The sequence below is a fragment of the Scardinius erythrophthalmus genome (assembly GCF_964197995.2).
Source record: "Scardinius erythrophthalmus genome assembly, chromosome: 2".
NCBI classification, from domain to species: Eukaryota; Metazoa; Chordata; class Actinopteri; order Cypriniformes; family Leuciscidae; genus Scardinius; species Scardinius erythrophthalmus.
The window spans coordinates 46,248,898-46,266,499 of record NC_138222.1 but is presented as its reverse complement, the minus strand read 5'-3'; the positions used below and the strand labels follow the sequence as shown (position 1 = coordinate 46,266,499).

The 17,602-nt window shown below is 36.8% G+C and overlaps 2 protein-coding genes across 2 annotated transcripts; one reads left to right on the top strand and one right to left on the bottom strand.

Moving 5' to 3' along the window:
- Window positions 1-370: 370 nt before the first annotated feature.
- On the bottom strand, window positions 371-10,822 carry nucb2a (nucleobindin 2a). The gene is made up of 13 exons (XM_081358724.1): window positions 10,614-10,822; window positions 9,951-10,091; window positions 9,650-9,757; window positions 9,435-9,567; window positions 8,485-8,588; window positions 7,644-7,829; window positions 7,471-7,561; window positions 7,318-7,376; window positions 3,943-4,035; window positions 3,739-3,828; window positions 2,691-2,861; window positions 2,533-2,593; window positions 371-872 (listed from the first exon to the last, which is right to left on the bottom strand). The coding sequence occupies exons 2-13, from the start codon at window positions 10,089-10,091 to the stop codon at window positions 637-639; spliced, it is 1,473 nt and encodes a 490-aa protein (XP_081214850.1). The 5' UTR covers window positions 10,614-10,822; the 3' UTR covers window positions 371-636.
- A 1,089-nt stretch (window positions 10,823-11,911) lies between these two features.
- rps13 (ribosomal protein S13) lies at window positions 11,912-13,966 on the top strand. Its single transcript, XM_081352093.1, has 6 exons — window positions 11,912-12,033; window positions 12,636-12,684; window positions 12,779-12,857; window positions 13,269-13,438; window positions 13,531-13,631; window positions 13,886-13,966. The coding sequence occupies exons 1-6, from the start codon at window positions 12,011-12,013 to the stop codon at window positions 13,917-13,919; spliced, it is 456 nt and encodes a 151-aa protein (XP_081208219.1). The 5' UTR covers window positions 11,912-12,010; the 3' UTR covers window positions 13,920-13,966.
- The last annotated feature ends 3,636 nt before the right edge of the window (window positions 13,967-17,602 follow it).

Here is a 17,602-nt window from a genome sequence, read left to right as displayed (position 1 = left end):
TGCCATACCGAATTAATGTAAACGCATTTGTTAAAAGTGCCTCATTGTAACCTTCATTTTTGCTTTTGATTGAGCTTAATATGTACTGAACCAGCACTGTTCCTTTACATAAAGTAAATATTTGTTTGTTTATTAAAAAAAAAACTTTTTTTTTTCCAAATAGATTTTTTATTGATGTCTGACTTAACTCTCAAACTTCCCACTGTAAGCAACGGTTAAAATTCAGAGTAGCCCTAATCAAAATCTTCCAGTACAATTCAACAATATTCTGATACCACACAACTAGGTTTTAAGTAGCTTTTCATGGCCATTAAAATTTCCGAAAACTAAATGTGCAAAACAAAAGCTTATCCACAGACATCCAATCCACTGTGTTGAAAAAAAAAAAAAAAATATCTACAACGTATGAAAGATATTTTCAATAACAAAAAGAAATCAAGCACACTTATACCAAACAGCAAAGTCTGCATTAAAAGTATTAGGCTTATGAAAACCAGCCACTTTCCCACTAATTAAAACCGCAGCACACATGAACGCAGATAATCATTGACTAGAACTGGACAGGAGGTACTGTTTGTTGAAGTCTCCGTGAGCCTGGCGCTAGGTAAGTTTATCCACAAAAGCCATATGACGGTCCTATGGCACATTGTTGTGGTCGAGGGGCATATTTGGAGAATCTTGGGGTGGGCTGTTGTGTCCTGGAGGCAGTGGCTGGTTTTCTTGGGGTATATTTTTGTGTTCCTGTCCTAGATCCTGTTGATTCGGGGGTACATCATGATGTTGTTGTTGTTGTTGGTGGTGTCCTGGGGGCAGAGGCTGGTGTTCAGGCGGCTGGTCATGTCCTAGTGTCTCAGGGACAGCATTTCCCTCAACTGTTATGAGAGATTTAAAAAGTGTTGTATCATTGCCAAGAATGTGTTGCATTTAAATTAAAATGCTTAAAAAAGTATATTTGCCAAGAATGTTGCTTTTAAAATGTGTTCTTTTCAAATTTAATTGATTAAAACCAAGTATTTTGGCCAGGAATGTTGTTATTAAAATAAACGTTGCACTTACATTTTTTTTAAACAATATATTTGCCAAGAATGTTACCCTCTAATGCTTTGCTTTTTTTTTTTTTTACTTCATCGGAATGGTATGAAACTTGGTAAAGGTTTTTGCACTTGCTATGTGAAAAAAAGGTTAAATGGTCCTGGGAAAAAATAGTCACACTTGTAGTCCTCGTGTTGGAAACGAATGGGAAGCAAATTTCATCTGGTGGAAACATTTGGTACTGTGCCCAAACAAAATCTTAATGAAAGCTAATTTTTAGAGCTATCCATCTTAAAGGTATAGCGGAGGATCTTTCCGAATTTTAGATAAGAGCCGCCCTCTCCACTTTTTGAAAAGTTTGATTGATTCACCAGAATGATTGACAATTAGGAGGACCAATAGTATAGGTGATCCACCTGGAAGTAAAAAATCCTCTGCTATACCTTTAAATATGGAACACAACTTGTTTTAGATTCATGGCTTTGATTTTTTTCACAGCGTAAAACGTGTTTTGGAAAATACATATTTCATATAAAAATTGAAAAACAAATTTTTTCATAACAATAAACATAAAATTCTAGAACTTTTTAAAACTTGTTTTCTTCTGCCAAGTGTCATCTTTAAAAGCAGACCAAACTTAAGTCTGTGCTCCAAAGCATTCAAGATGTATGACAGTTTAAGTTGGAAATTTCATTTTCAGGTCGAAAAAGTGCTTAAAAAGTTAATAAATGGATTATAATTACTGCATAAATATAATTTAGTAGCATTAAAATCCCATGAAATAAAAAAACATGATCAAACTAAAATATAGTATATTAATTTCATTGAAATAAATATAAAACATTTTTAATTTTTGACGGCCACGCGAAGAGCACCAGAGGGTTAAGGGTGCTTTCACACTTGGTTTGATTGCCTGGTCTGAACCCAAGTTCACTTGCTCAACTCTCCCCTGCCCCCGCTGGACTGTGCTCGCATTATATTATTTGGGTCCAAACTGCGATACACTTGCGCCATCAAAGCAGCAGTTGTTTAGCCCTGTTACATGATAATAACAACGCAGTAAAAGGCGGCAAAAGGCTTAGAGCTGCTCACCTCACTTTAATATTTTGTTCTTTGAACCTTTGGTTTTGTTTTCAACGCACCAACACATAATGGCACTTGCGTTTATCTGCTGCAAATGTACTAGTAATGCGTGAGTCCAGCAGAAATTAGAAAAACATTCTCTGTTTGCAGTGCTTCAGTCACGCTTGTCAGGGGAGTGAGCGAGAACACACACAGACATAGTTTTATCCAATGCTTTATGTAGTTGCGAAATTGGAAACCCTGTTAACCCACTGAACAGAATTACTCATGTTTCTTTAACATTCTCTAGAATAATGTAAAACTAGAAAAACATGTCAGGTGATATCACATTCAGGGCCTAATGTAACAACAGTTACCCAATGTAATCTTTACATGATCTGGTTATATATGTCATTTGCAAATGAAAGTATTACTTACAATGCGTCTCAGGAGGAGACGGTACATTTTGTGTTTTCAACCGTTCCATATGCTCCACAGCCTGATAAAAAAGACGCACAGAGTAGGTTTTCATTCACTTGTTATAATGACTTGTTTTTCATTCAATGAGCAGATACAAGACAAATCAGCTCAGTTACCTGCTGCAGTTCTATTTTCTGAGCATTGAGCTGCTCCTGCTGTCGCTCTAGATCCTCTCTCTGCTTCTGAAGGTCAGAAGCTTTCTGGTTTAAGTCTTCCTCCTGCCTGACCAAATGCTCCTCAAACTCTCTCATCTCTTCATCCGTATATGCCTGGTTCTGTTCTAGAGTCTGAGGTCATCCGAAAACCCAAGATAATTATTACTTGGAAAACATAAAGGTTAAATGCCATTTTTTACATTTTTTACTCACTCGCTCTTAGGTTTATATAGTAGTCGTGGTCTGAATTATTAGCATCGTTGGTAATTCATTAAAAAACACATTTGAAATTCCCTTATCATCCATCATAAACTTCTGATGTGCAGCAAAAGATTGCTGAGGTTCACAAAATAGAAAGTGGCTGTAAGATTCTATCAAATACCAACAGATAAAAAAAATCTAAACCTGACAGCCTCTGCTAGAAATCTTATAATGGGCCATAGATGGATCTTCCATCAGGACAATGATAAAAACACAAAAATGGGTCACTGAGCACACAGTTAAGGTTCTGCAATGGTCATTCCAGTCCTCTTACCTCAACCCTATAGAAAACTGGAGAGATTCTGTATGGAGGAATGGCCTCTGATCTTTTGTCAGGTGTTTTCCAAACTCATCAAAAATGATTGAAAGAACTCTTAAGCTGTTATCTTGGAAAAAGGAGGCTGCAAAACGTATTGTGCCATTTACTGTGACCAATGTGTATTAGAGAAAATCATTTATTTCATAATGAGATTTTCCCCCCATTTTCAATTGTTTTTCTCCTTATAAAAGGTTAGATTTTGGGGAATTTTTGTAATACAGGGTCAAAAGGATTACCAATGCAGATTTATTTTCACAAGCTTCTTTGTTCATATTTACCAAGGTTGCCAGTAATTCTGACCAAGACTGTACTTTGATACTGTGTCAAACGTAACGCAATCATCCAACATGAAAGACTGTTTACTGAATGCATGAATTAGATGATATTGATCAATGGTCTAATTATGTATCTGTAGCGTGTCACACTTACTTCCCAGCTGTCTGGTTCAAGAAACTCTTTTTTCTTTGTGGCTACCAGGAACTCGTCTAGGGACACCAGTCTGTCTTTATTGGTATCAACCTTTAAAAGCCAGATGATTACAGATACAGAAAATTAGATTTGTCAATTTTTCTGAAGTTGCCAGGTCAGGTCATGCAAAGAGAACTGGTCCATTATTTATAATCATCATTTAACCTCGTTCATGACGTGTTCTCTCATTCGCAGCCTTTCCTCCTCCATTTCAACCATGTCGTCCTCTTCATTAGTTGGATCATAGATCTTCTCCAGCTGGGAAAAATAAAAATCACAAAATATTTTCGTTGCTACTCTAAAATAGCAGAGCATGTTATACCTACAATATTGGCATGGTTGTTCAGAAACTGCTAATCTACTGGGATTTTCACGCACATCCATCTCTAGGGTTTACAGAGAATGATCAGAAAAAGAGAAAGTATCTAGTGAGTATCTGTGGGGGAAATGCCTTGTTGATGCCAGAGTTCAGAGGAGAATGGCCTGACTGGTTCGAGCTGATAGAAAGGAAACAGTAACTCAAATAACCACTCATTACAACCAAGGGCTGCAGAAGAGCATCTCTGAACGCATAACACGTTGAACCTTGAAGCAGATTGGCTACAGCAGCAGAAGACCACACCAGTGCCACTCCTGTCAGCTAAGAACTGAGACTACAATTCGCACAGGCTCACCAAAATTGGACAATAGGATATTGGAAATATGTTGCCCGAGTCTCGATTTCTGCTGCGACACTAAGAGGGTAGGGTACGAATTTGCAATAAACATGAAAGCATGGATCCATCCTTCCATGTTTCAACGGTTCAGGCTGGTGGTGTGGGGGATATTTTCTCATTACACTTTGTGCCCCTTTAGCCTGGGTTTCCCCATGCTGCCTTGAGCGCAGCGTGATTTTATTCACGCTGCTAGGCAGCCTGGATACCATGGACCAGATTTTCCCCTCAAAAAGGGAACCAATCACAGAACGGGGAGGGAGCAGCAAGACGATGATGACGTCTATGCGACACACCGAAGCAGTTTGTTTATATCTATGGATCCAACATGGCATCAGACGCGAAGTTACCTTTCGATGCAGCCTTGGATAGTGATCTAAGTAGTTTAGAACGCAAGTTTATTTCGTCTTCTTCCTCGTCGAATTTCTGTCACTCTACATACGTCATCTGGTATAATTGAAACAATTGGCTATGAGCTACGTACAGGCGCATTTGATAGACATTCGTAGCGGCCAATAAACGGCTCTGGGCATTCGTAAACCACGCCTCAAATACGAGAAAATGAACATGTGGTTCCCAGACCACGTCTCAATGAGAAGAGGTCTGACGTTAGCCAGGCTAGTGCCCCTTAGTACCAAATAAGCATTGTTTAAACACCACAGTCTTCCTCATCATGTCCATCCCTTTATGCCCACAGTGTACCCATCTTCTGATGACTACTTTCAGCAGGATTACGTCTTGTCACAAAGCTCAAATCATCTCAAACTGGTTTCTTGAACATGACAGTGAGTTCACTACACTCAAATGGCCTCCACAGCCGCAGATCTCAATCCAACAGAGCACCTTTGGAATGTGGTGGAACGGGAGATTCACATCACGGACATGCAGCCGACAAAGGAGCAACTACATGATGCTATCAAGTAAATATGGACCAAAATCTCTTAGGAATGTTTTGAGCACCTTGTTGAATCAGTGCTACAAAGAATTAAAACAGTTTAGTTAAAACAGAAGACAAAAAGGGGTCCAATCAGATACTAGCAAGGTGTACCTAATTAAGTGGCCAGTGAATGTACAGTGTGTGTGTATATATATATATATATATATATATATATATATATATATATATATATATATATATATATATATATATATATATATATATATATATATATATATATATATATATATATATATATATATATATATATATATATATATATATACAGTGCTATGCATAAGTTTAGACACCCATGCTAAAGTTGACTAAAAAGAGGAATAAAAAATCATCTTTTGGAAATTGAACTTAAAGGAGAACTCCGGTCAATTTTAACATTGAGCTCATTTTTTTGTACATTTGGAGTGCTGTCAGTACAGAGAACAACGACAAAAATCGGTGTTGCCTACACCGAGTAATTCTATTTTTAAAATTTGCACCCTGTTGACTTCAATGGGGCAAGTACTAAACCTGCTTTTAGCCTCTTAACATCCTTGATGTGTCATTACAAGTGCACAAAAAATGTGAGTGATTCCTTCTGAGTGAACACGAGTGAATCTGACGAGTGAATCTGAAAAATGATGTTATTTCAGCCAGCGCAAATACCTGTGTTTACATCCTGTTTTCGGTTGAAGTCCATAGTAATCGATTGCCGAGTTCACGCGCGTGATCATAGGTAACTAAACCTATGCGCGTGAACTCGGCAATCGACTACTTTGGACTTCAACCGAAAACAGGATGTAAACACAGGTATTTGCGCTGGCTTAAATAACATCATTTTTATACATATCTTTCACATCTACTGCAGTCAGATTCACTCGTGTTCACTCAGAAGGAATCACTCACATTTTCTGTGCACTTGTAATGACACATCAAGGATGTTAAGAGGCTAAAAGCAGGTTTAGTACTTGCCCCATTGAAGTCAACAGGGTGCAAATTTTAAAAATAGAATAACTCGGTGTAGGCAACACCGATTTTTGTCGTTGTTCTCGGTATTGACAGCACTCCAAATGTACAAAAAAATGAGCTCAATGTTAAAATTGACCGGAGTTCTCCTTTAATGTCTTAATTTAAAAAATGAGGAAAAATCCAACCTTTAAGGACACCAATTTTCTTTGTGAATGAATAATGTATCGTAAATAAATAAATGTTCTTCCTTAAAATACAGGGTGCATAAGTTTAGACACCCCTATGTTAAATTCCCATAGAGGCAGGCAGATTTTTATTTTTAAAGGCCAGTTACTTCATGGATCCAGGATACTATTCATCCTGATAAAGTTCCCTTGGCCTTTGGAATTAAAATAGCCACACATCATCACATAGCCTTCACCATACCTAGAGATTGGCATGGTTTTATTTCAGTTAGCCTAATAGCTGGGTTAATTTGCATTGAGAGATGATCTTATGGAAAGTACTCCATGCCAATCTCTAGGTATGGTGAAGGCTATGTGATGATGTGGGGCTATTTTAATTCCAAAGGCCAAGGGAACTTTATCAGGATGCACAGTATCCTGGATCCATGAAGTAACTGGCCTTTAAAAATAAAAATCTGCCTGCCTCTATGGGAATTTAACATAGGGGTGTCCAAACTTATGCCCCCTGTATTTTATGGAAGAACATTTATTTATTTACTATACATTATTCATTCACAAAGAAAATTGGTGTCCTTAAAGGTTGGATTTTTCCTCATTTTTTAAATTAAGGCATTAAGTTCAATTTCCAAAAGATGATTTTTTATTCCTCTTTTTAGTCAACTTTAGCATGGGTGTCTAAACTTATGCATAGCACTGTATATATATATTATCTTCCGTGGTGACGTATGCAATTATGTACCTCCTTTGTGAATAGGGCTTCCAGCTCTTGTTCATCAAAGAATCCATCTCCGTTTGAGTCTGCAATACAAGATTGCGAAAATGTAATAATATTAAGTATGTAATTTCAGCATTCTCATATCCAGGATTTGGCTAAGATATCAAGAATTTTTACCATGCAGATTGAAGAAGGTTTTTGGGTCAAAATCTTCAGGGTCAAGGCCATCAGCCTCCTCCCACACTTCTTTTAGCTGATTCTTGCTACCCTATGGACCAAAACGTCAGAGATACATGAGTATATCTTCAATGAAATCAAACATCAAGAGAAGTTAATGCGTGCAGACTTACGGGGTGGTTGACTTTGGGGTGATCAGCATGTTTTTTCTTCATCTCCTCATAGTGCTCCTCCTCTTTCCTCCTGTCCTCCTCATCAAGGGTCTTCAGGTGTTCCCGTCTCTCATGCTCTTTCATCATCTCGTACCTTTTAAATTCTTCATGCCGTTCCTTGTCGTAGTTCTCCAGATCATTTGTAGCCTACATTGCAAGATCATAAATGTAACTGAAAGATAATAGCTTTATGTGTTCTGGTCTTCAGTTATATGTATATAAAAGGTATTTTATTGCTGTTGCTCAGTGACCAAATGAGAAGGGAAATGCATGCTGCATGCTGACCATGGATTTACAACAGAGTATTACACGATGTTCTTTTAAAGTGCGTATGGAAGATTCCAGAAATATTTGAGACAATATTTTCAGTTTATCTGTGGGAATTGACCTTAAAAATGAACACAATGTGCTAGTAACTGTGTCCTACAAAAACAAAGGAATTTGGAAATGTCACTGAAATTTCTTTAGTGACAATATATTTTTCTAATTATGTTCAGCTCTTGTTCTTTGTGTGTGCGATCTCTATGAAATGATTTATAAAAATATATATCTTGTAATCACAAATGACTGTAAAGTCATGAAAATGTATTGAACAAAATGTGTGGAAACCTTGAGTTATTTGTCCTTTTTTACTTAATTTTATGCAACATGAATTGTACTTTAAATGCAAAATATATTATTGACTTAAAAGATTACAAGCACTAAAATCAAGTATCAAAAGAAAGAAGCATTCAAGCATTCAAAGTGACAGAATCAAAATGAAGTATGATTATGAAAGCTGGGTAACTAAGTAATGACATACCGATTTGATGAGTCTGTCCAGATCCTCAACCTCGAATGTGTGCGGGTTCATGTGGTTCAGATATTCAAACTGTTTGAGTAACGCCTGGTGATCTACCGCCATATCTGTGAAACATGAGAGAGAACTGTGTTCAGAGAATGTTCTGAAAATCAAGACCCATATGCTTAAAATCTATGAATCTACAAGACGTTGTGTCTTATTTGGTGTTTGTGGTCTGTTCATTCATTAAAGTCAGCATGAAAATCAAAACTGACAATTTGTATTCATTTATGGAATATTGCAGTATTTATTAGAAATGATTTATCCATGCACATAATTTATTTTAATTCATGTGTCCTTGTAATCTTTAATCAAAAGATCACTGCCATTTTATAATTATATATTTAGCTTTTCTCTAAATTTCTCTCTCTCTCTCTTTTGCAATCAAATTAAAATATATTGTTTTTAATTCATAATCAACATCTGTAAATGAGTAGTTTTTATATTTCTCCATTTCTCCTTTCTAATTTGATTATGCTGTTCGCAATGCTTCATGGGATTGTAGTCCTTTCCCTCACCAAGCCATCAAGTACACAGTCTTGCACCTTTTTGTCAAACTTTCAAAGACTTTTGCTTAAAATCTAAATTTGTAGTGTTGAGATTCACCTCGTAGCTGATTAATGGCTTAAAACGCTTTAGAGCTGCTGAAAAAGCGGGACAGGCACTGTTGCACTCTATAGCAAACCACAACGATCCAACTATCCAATCAATTCCCACTGGACAAAATCAAGTCCTGCCCTACATTTTTTCTTGCCATTTTCCTCAGATATATGTCTCAATGGGGAAGAAAAGATGATTGCAACTTCTGTTTCATGCCAACTTTAATATGCAATTTCACCTTATGTATATGAAATGAGCATTTATTCAACTATGATTATGATTACGGTTATGATTTTTACAGCCATTCTTACCATTCCCTCCTTCAATGTCCTGCTTGGCTTTGATCAGGGTTCTCAGACGGCTGACCTCTTGCCTTTTTAGTTCATCCAGCTTGGTTCTCACATGGTGGCTGACAAAGTCAAGCTCTTTAGCCAACTTCCCTTGCTGAAATCAGCAGGAATGAACAGATTAGCCTTGTGCGACCTTTGAATTATACAACACAAATAAAGCCATGCTGTTTTCTTACCTTTATATCTTCCATGTCTGTGTTGTGGAGCTTTTCTCTAAAATGTTGATCTTTTTCAAGGAAATCAATAACTTCCCTGAGATAGCGGTCATAGTGTAGGCCGGTGTCCTACAAATTTAATATAAATATGTTATACATAAAAATAATATAAGTACATAATAATATAGTGTCAAATGTTTTCGAAATTAAGAGCGTATTGCCCACACAAAAATAACCATGCATATTAATGCAATCTGACACTCTAAGGCCACTTATTGCTGCCAAAGCTTGTTACATAATTGACTGATCAAATGTTTCTTACCACACTCTGGGGAGGCTCCTTGACTGTTTCCTCTGGGAGTTTCACCTTAGTTTTATCTAAACTTATTGGCACTGCCTTGGCCCAGGACATCACACTCGCCAATACAAGGCAGCTGGTGAGGAGCCCCTTTAAACAGGACATCTGGAAAAATCAGCAAACATATGGATCATAGTCAGACGTCAAGCCGAAGATGACAGCTCTATCATTTTTAGATATAGGTTGTATCGCAAAACCTAGCGAGCCGACTACCACTTCTGGAAATCTGAACGTAAAAAAAAAAAATCTGTCTGGATAGCCGGCTCACTTCTAGGGTTGTAACACAGCCACTGATTGGCAGTTCAGCTCTCCAATAAATCCGTTACTAAGGATAAACGACATTATCAGGCAGTTAGCGGGTCACTACTATATTAAAGAGACACACTGCAAATATACGTGGTTTTGCTGGCAAGCTATAAGTTAATTGTAACACAGAGATGTGGTTTGAAAGGGTTCCTGATCTCGATACACAGAAGCTAATTTCATTAGCTTTCCATTGACAGTGAAGTCTATGCCAGACGTTATAGCGAAACTCGATGTCCATTTTATGAGTGAAAAGTTGAATTGTTGATGCTCTATTTGGGTCAATGTATCCGGATCGATTCTCAATTAAATAACGGCACTTACGGTGTCAGATCGGTTTCTATCGAGCTATCTCGGGTGTTTTCTGCTTCCTTTCATTACCGCTGGCTTCCTGACTGCCCGCTATCTTGGACTGATGATGACTAACAGTAACAGGGCAGCTAGCGAGCTAACCGAGCACAGCAGTAGGAGGAGACAGAGAGCTCGTCCACGTAGATCAAGCGCACTGCTTCTCTTGCAGTTTGGGCTTGAGTGATGCTACTGTTTCTTCATGACGCAAATACAGACTTCCTGAGGGGGGCGCATGGCGGCTCAGAAAGGCGAATGATCAACTGGCGGTTTTTTTAATATGAAACATTTGTACACTTAAAACATTACAGATTAAAACTTGATAATTATACTGTTTGCTGCACGTAAATGTCAGAATAAGTCATCTTTATTCATTCATCTCAAACGTGTATGATTGGTCCGTTCTGACAAGCACTGAAAAATGTTACAGATACAAAATTATTTTACGCCGTAAATGTGTGTTATCATAGCTTCGGATAATAATAATAATAATAATAATAATAATAATAATAATAATAATAATAATAATAATAATAATAATAATAATAATAATAATGGATTAAACCGATCATACGCTCCGCCCATTTCATAACTCTGTTGCACGCGCCAGTTCAATCTGCTTATTTTATTTCTAGAGACTCCAGCCACGCTTACATCAGTTGGTCTTTTCTTGGAGCGCCACCAGCTGGTGGATATGAGAAGAATGAGGGGGGGAAAATAAGACTTTTTCTTTTTCTTTTTACATATTATTTTACATTACATATAACATAGGACAACAGCAATGAAGTAAATGCTTGAAAAATACATAAATAAATAAGACAACACAATTATGAACATATTACATCAGATAATAAGTTCCTTTGCTAAATGTAGATTGAACCAGAGCCCGTCTATTCTCTGATTGAACCCAAAATGTTGGGTTAGAGAGAGGAAAGATCTTCCACTGACTCATAATTCACATTATTACAAAGACATTTTTTTAAAAAGTGGTTAAAATTATTATGATCACTGAAATTTATTTGTATGCAATTTTTTTTAGAAGGACTTATCTGGATTTATTGAAAATAATTAATAGAATGTTGTTGTTTTTAAAGTTCAAACATAGATGACAGCAAACAAAATGAAAAAATATATATATTTCTGAAACAGACGGTTGATAACTAACAAGTAAAGATTAAGTTAATAAGATCATAATTAACTTACTAAAGAACATAGTCTGAAAACAATCGATATATAAAACCAAAGATCCAAAAACAAATGATCCTGGAATCAACAGACGGAAAGTGATATTCTACATCACTTCCGCCACCATACTTCACTTCCTCTCGGCCTAGGCTCGGTCTTTCTCTTTCTTCGGTCTCTAAACCGCCATCATGGGTCGTATGCACGCTCCTGGGTAAATGTTTATTTTACGCTTAAAACACCGTCTAAGGACCACACTGCCTACCCAAAATACAGTTAACTCTTTATAAGATAGACTGAGCCTGGAATATGTATTTCATTCGAGCTAGAAAAGAGTTTTTGAGAAGTCAGAAATTAGTCCCACGTTCTCTTCCTCTGTGCAGCGTGATGGCAGCACATGTAACGTAGTATGAGGCGCTGCAGGATGGATAAATGAACGATCTTTACACACTGATTCATTTTACATCGACAGTTTGTCGGTGCGGCCTGGCTGTTCGGGTATCATGTCATTTAGTTTCACGTAACCTACGTTTTGGTGTCCAAATGTGTTTGGCGGTTCGTTAGGTTTTATACATGTTGGTCTATTACATTTAAAAGTATGTTATGTACTGGACCAGTTCATTTTAAGATTATTTTGATTTTACAACCTCTTTAGGTTCGCTTATAGTTTATATTTCCTTTATTTTATATTACCTGCTGTCAGTTAACATGTTTACAGCTTAGCTTACTGCAGAAGAAGTGGAATTGTTTAACAAGTTGTAATTTAATGTTTCATTAAAAGACATGTTTAACATGGAAGAACGTTTTGTTTTTCAGCAAGGGTTTGTCCCAGTCGGCACTGCCCTATAGACGAAGTGTCCCCACAGTAAGTCCATTGATTCTGATTCCTCATTTATGGAAGTACAATGCCTTTCTAAGTTGTCAAGGCTGTTAAAATATCCATTTATTATGTCTTTTAGTGGCTCAAATTAACATCCGATGATGTCAAAGAACAAATCTTCAAACTGGCCAAGAAGGGTCTCACCCCCTCACAGATTGGTAAGTTCTGACTGATGTAAAATGAGTGTTCCTGCAAGTCATGTCCATTGTATAACATAATTTAACAGGATTCTCTATAGCACATTTCATACAGAATGGTCATGCAAAGACAAGTTTGAAATCAATTCAGTACATTAAAGGAAACTAAAAATCAACTAGTATAAATAAAATGAATGCTGTCAGATTAGTAAAAGTACAGCTGAGGCACACTTTACATTTGTAATCTGATTTCCAATAAGAGAGAGAATGCTTTCAGTTGTCGCTTTATAGGCTTATTGTTTATGCGTCTTAATGGGCAATTCAACTTTTCTTCATGTTTTCATATTTGTGAACTAGATGTTGCTGCCCATATTGTGTCTGTCTGCACAATTTCATTATCAAGAAGCTGATATCTCTTGCTCTTCTCATTAGGTGTGATCCTGAGGGATTCCCATGGTGTTGCTCAGGTGCGTTTTGTCACTGGCAACAAGATCCTTAGGATCCTGAAGTCCAAAGGCCTGGCCCCTGATCTGCCTGAGGATCTCTACCACCTTATCAAGAAGGCTGTTGCTGTGAGGAAGCACTTGGAAAGGAACAGAAAGGTAACGAAATGCAAGATCACTTCGGAGATTTCTAGAAAACTCTGTTCAGTGCACTTCAACAGTTTTCTCATCATCGTCGCTTGTTTTTGCAGGACAAGGATGCCAAGTTCCGCCTGATTCTGGTTGAGAGCAGAATCCACAGGCTTGCCCGCTACTACAAGACCAAGAGAGTACTTGCACCCAACTGGAAGTAGTGAGTATTTGAGTCGTTTTATAACCAGAACTGAAATCCCTCCTGTATGTGTAGGGCACATTTCATTGTCCCATTCTTCACTTGTAAGAACTGAGATATTTCTTATGTGCTAGATAAACTTTGGAGGTAAATTAGCAGTTTGGCTTGAATGTGCCACCACTGCCAGTCCCCTTCACACAAAAAGCTGCTTTGTCTTTCAAAATGCATTTTTTCCCACTGAATCTTTTAACTGATTCATTTGTTTTCATCCGCAGCGAATCCTCCACAGCTTCTGCACTGGTGGCATAAATTTGCAGTTTTTTTGGACAAATAAAGATATTTGGATCAATTCATGAGTTTGTGTTGTCAGACTGATTTTCTTTACTCAAGTTGGGTACAGAACTGTTGTGATCCTAACTGATGTTTCAGAGTCGAATACAGCTGCCACATGCCTGCTTTCATTAGAATTTTGGTCATGTGAACATATTCAGAATCCATTGTAACTGAATATTCACTTGTATTTGTGCATGCTCAAAGTTCATTTATGGGTGATGCAGTTGTGAAGATTCAAAGTCGAGCTATTGAAATATACACTTTATCACTTTGCAAACATTAAAAGTAGTGTTGTGGCAACATTGTGTAGTGCATGTTTTTGTGTTATTGGTAGTGTTATTAACAGGGTTTCTAGGCGGAGTGTGTTCTGCTTAAATCAGCAGCGGATAAAGGGGAAAACGATCATCTAAATTGGAATACATAACATCCACATTTACAGTATCAAACTGATCTGTCTGGCATAAATTTATGCAGGTCATAAAGCGTTTTAGTTTCTTCTCATGTAAGCGTGTTATCACTTCGAGAAAACCAATGGAAGAAAATTAAAAATATTTACAGATGATGACTATATACCAAAAATAATGCTTTATGAACCATTTGTTAAATATGGTCTTAAAAATGGAGGAGGTTTGGGAAGTTGAGTCTGGAAAAGTATGGAATTTTGACATATGTAGAAACCCTGTGTAAAGGACTGAGAATAAATGGGTTTGTTAAATCACTGCTTAACATGGCAAGTGTGGCCATTGTTACAACACAATAGAAAGAAGTAAATTTAGTAGCTTTTGTCTTGTGGACATGAAATTCATTGAATGGCCAGAGATCTAATTACAACTGTCATTTAACTGGCTCTAATTTAAAAAAGAAAAAATTAAAGGGGGAATTTTTGATCTAGATGGAATTATTACAACACAACAAATGTTTGTGCGCCTGTATTGGATTGTGAAAACACTGAAAATTAGACAGACATTCCAAACTTTCCATCTGTGTTCACCATAACTTCTATGTCTTAATAGTGCTAAAATGTTACTATTCTCAGGAAGATCTGCATGGCCCAGTAAATTTAATAATACAAGTTGGCTATCTGATTCAATAGATATGTCCTTAGAATATTATATGCATATTATTAAATTAGATTAAGACTAGTATCTCTAGTCTACATGCAGAGGAAAACTGCTTTAGAACAGGGCTGTGCAACCCTGGCCCTTGAGATCCACTTTCCTGAAGAGTTTAGCTCCAACCCTGATCAAAATCACCTGCCTGTTACTTTTTGGTAACCCTGAAGACCTTGATTAGCTTGTTCAGGTGTGTTTGATTAAGTTTAGAGCTGGAAAGTGCATCACAAGGGGGCAAGAGTTACCCACTCCTGCTTAAGAAATTGCAATACGTTGATAAAACATCAAAAAATTTAAAAATTTAGATGGTCCTCACTGCAGAGCATACAATCTGGGGGGAGGAGTCGGATAAAATCCAACTCCTCCCACCTTACGTACCTAAACCTACCAATCTCCACCCCCTGATCCCTAAACCCACCCCTAAACCTACCCATCTCCACCCCTAAACCTACCAATCTCCACCCCTTATATAAGATCCGACTCCTCCCCTCGGATCTTGTGTACTGCATTGAGGTGCTACTGGAAAAATTTACAGCGTGTAATCCACTAGAGGTCAGTGTTCACTCACCATAAGAAATTTGTGCTAATGGCGGCTTACTAAAATTCTTCCAAAAGTGTGAAATGATGAATATTATATATCCTGCATTAATAAATACTGTATAATAGAATATATTGAATGAAATAGTCACGTGGTGTACAGTATTTTGTTAAGTGCAAATAGACATTTTTGAAAAAAAAAAAGTATGTCTTGAGTCAGCCTTTCATAACCGGCACCTTTTGCTTTAAACATTGAACTTTGTTGAATGAACGGAGTCTGGTATTTATGCAAAAAGCATTTGCTGCCATTCCAATCATCACTAGCAAAGCAGGTTTTTCTGTAAAGCTCTGAAAAGCTGTGATGGTCTATTATGAACAGCACCATAACTCGTTTTCAGTTTGATTAAAATAAATTAAGAGCTGACAGAGGTCACATCACTGAGATGAGGCAGTTTTTTTAGTTGTGAAATGAAATAAAATACACTTTATGGAAAGTGTGGTGTAACACTTTCACTGTAAAAAGTGATCAGTTGACTTAACTTAAAAAAAGTGAGGAAAGTCACTGCCTTAAAGTTATTAAGTAAATACATTTCATGTGTAATTGAAAAATAACTTAACTTAATTTTGTCAATTACATATGAAGTTTATTCACTTAATAACTTTAAGGCAGTGGCTTAAAGCTGTTTTTACCGTAGATGTGTTACATAGTGCTATTTCTTTGTATTTTGAATCAGCTTTTTATTTTTCTATTTTTAGTTTTCAAGTTCAGTTTATTTTTAGTCATTTTGTTTAGTTCAGTTTTAATTTGTTTTAGTTTTTATTTATTTCCAGTTATTAATATAATTGTATATATATATAATATAATTTTAGTGTTTTAAACTTATTTCATTTCTAATTTTCATTCAGTTTAAGTTTTTCAAATTTTATATTTTATTAAAATACAGCTTTATTTCAAAAAGCATAAATATTTTGTATAGTTAGTTTTAGTAATTTCATATGATGTACTGAAAATGTTTTAAATGCACATGTATTTGCAAATATATTCATTATTAATCATGCATGCATTTTAAGATCAAGTATGAGGCACATTTTTTCAAAGGTTTAAGAAAACCTCATTAAACAGAGGAAGAAGACATCTTGAGAGTCGCCTACTGCAGATCACTTTATTCTGTATGCAGCGATTTAACTGCAGTTGCCTCTGTATGAGCCTCTCCTGTGAGAGAAAAGTAACACTGAGTCACCTTGCAGCATTGTGAGCTGCTGGCAGCGTTGAGGAAACCATCAGCAGTACAACACTGCAGAGCTGCGCAGGACTGCACTCCATCGCTGAATGTGTGCGACTGCAAGGGATAAGACAGAGGAGATGGAAGACCTTTTAAGTGGTATTACAGAAAGCCCCTAATTCAAACAAGCCTATTAGCCGAACATGTGCTGTGCTCTTTTTAAGGCATATGGCGTTTTATTCTGGGGGCACAACATGGAACATGGTCAGGTCCCACGGTGTGGGTATATGCCTCTAGGGTTACAGTTCTGAAAGTCACATCTAATCCCAAATCAACATGAACTGCTTGTCAGTCAAAGCCAAGGGACTCGGCTGCATAAAACTGCTGACACAATATCAAAGTGCCCTCTGCAGATGTCTTTTTTTTTTTTTTTACATGAACAAGAGTTTTAGTGGTCTTACCAATGCCAATGTCTTCTTTCGAAATAATCTATTATTTATGTATTTCAGTAGTGGGAGAAATGCTTGTAGCTTTATGCATTATTATTAAGATCAGTAAAAGAATTGAAACGATTTGTCAGAAAATAAATAAAATAAACCCACAGAAGCTGCCTTTGTAGCAAATACCAACACTGCAGCCACAAGCATCTTTTTCCATTCTGTATCATCAGTGTCTCTTCTGTTGGATTTTAAGTCATCCTTAGGGGGAAACATTGCATCAAACCAACAAAAGGCTTGCCGACAAAAGCAACTCCAAAGGGATTCTGTGCTAAAATATTTATACGGCT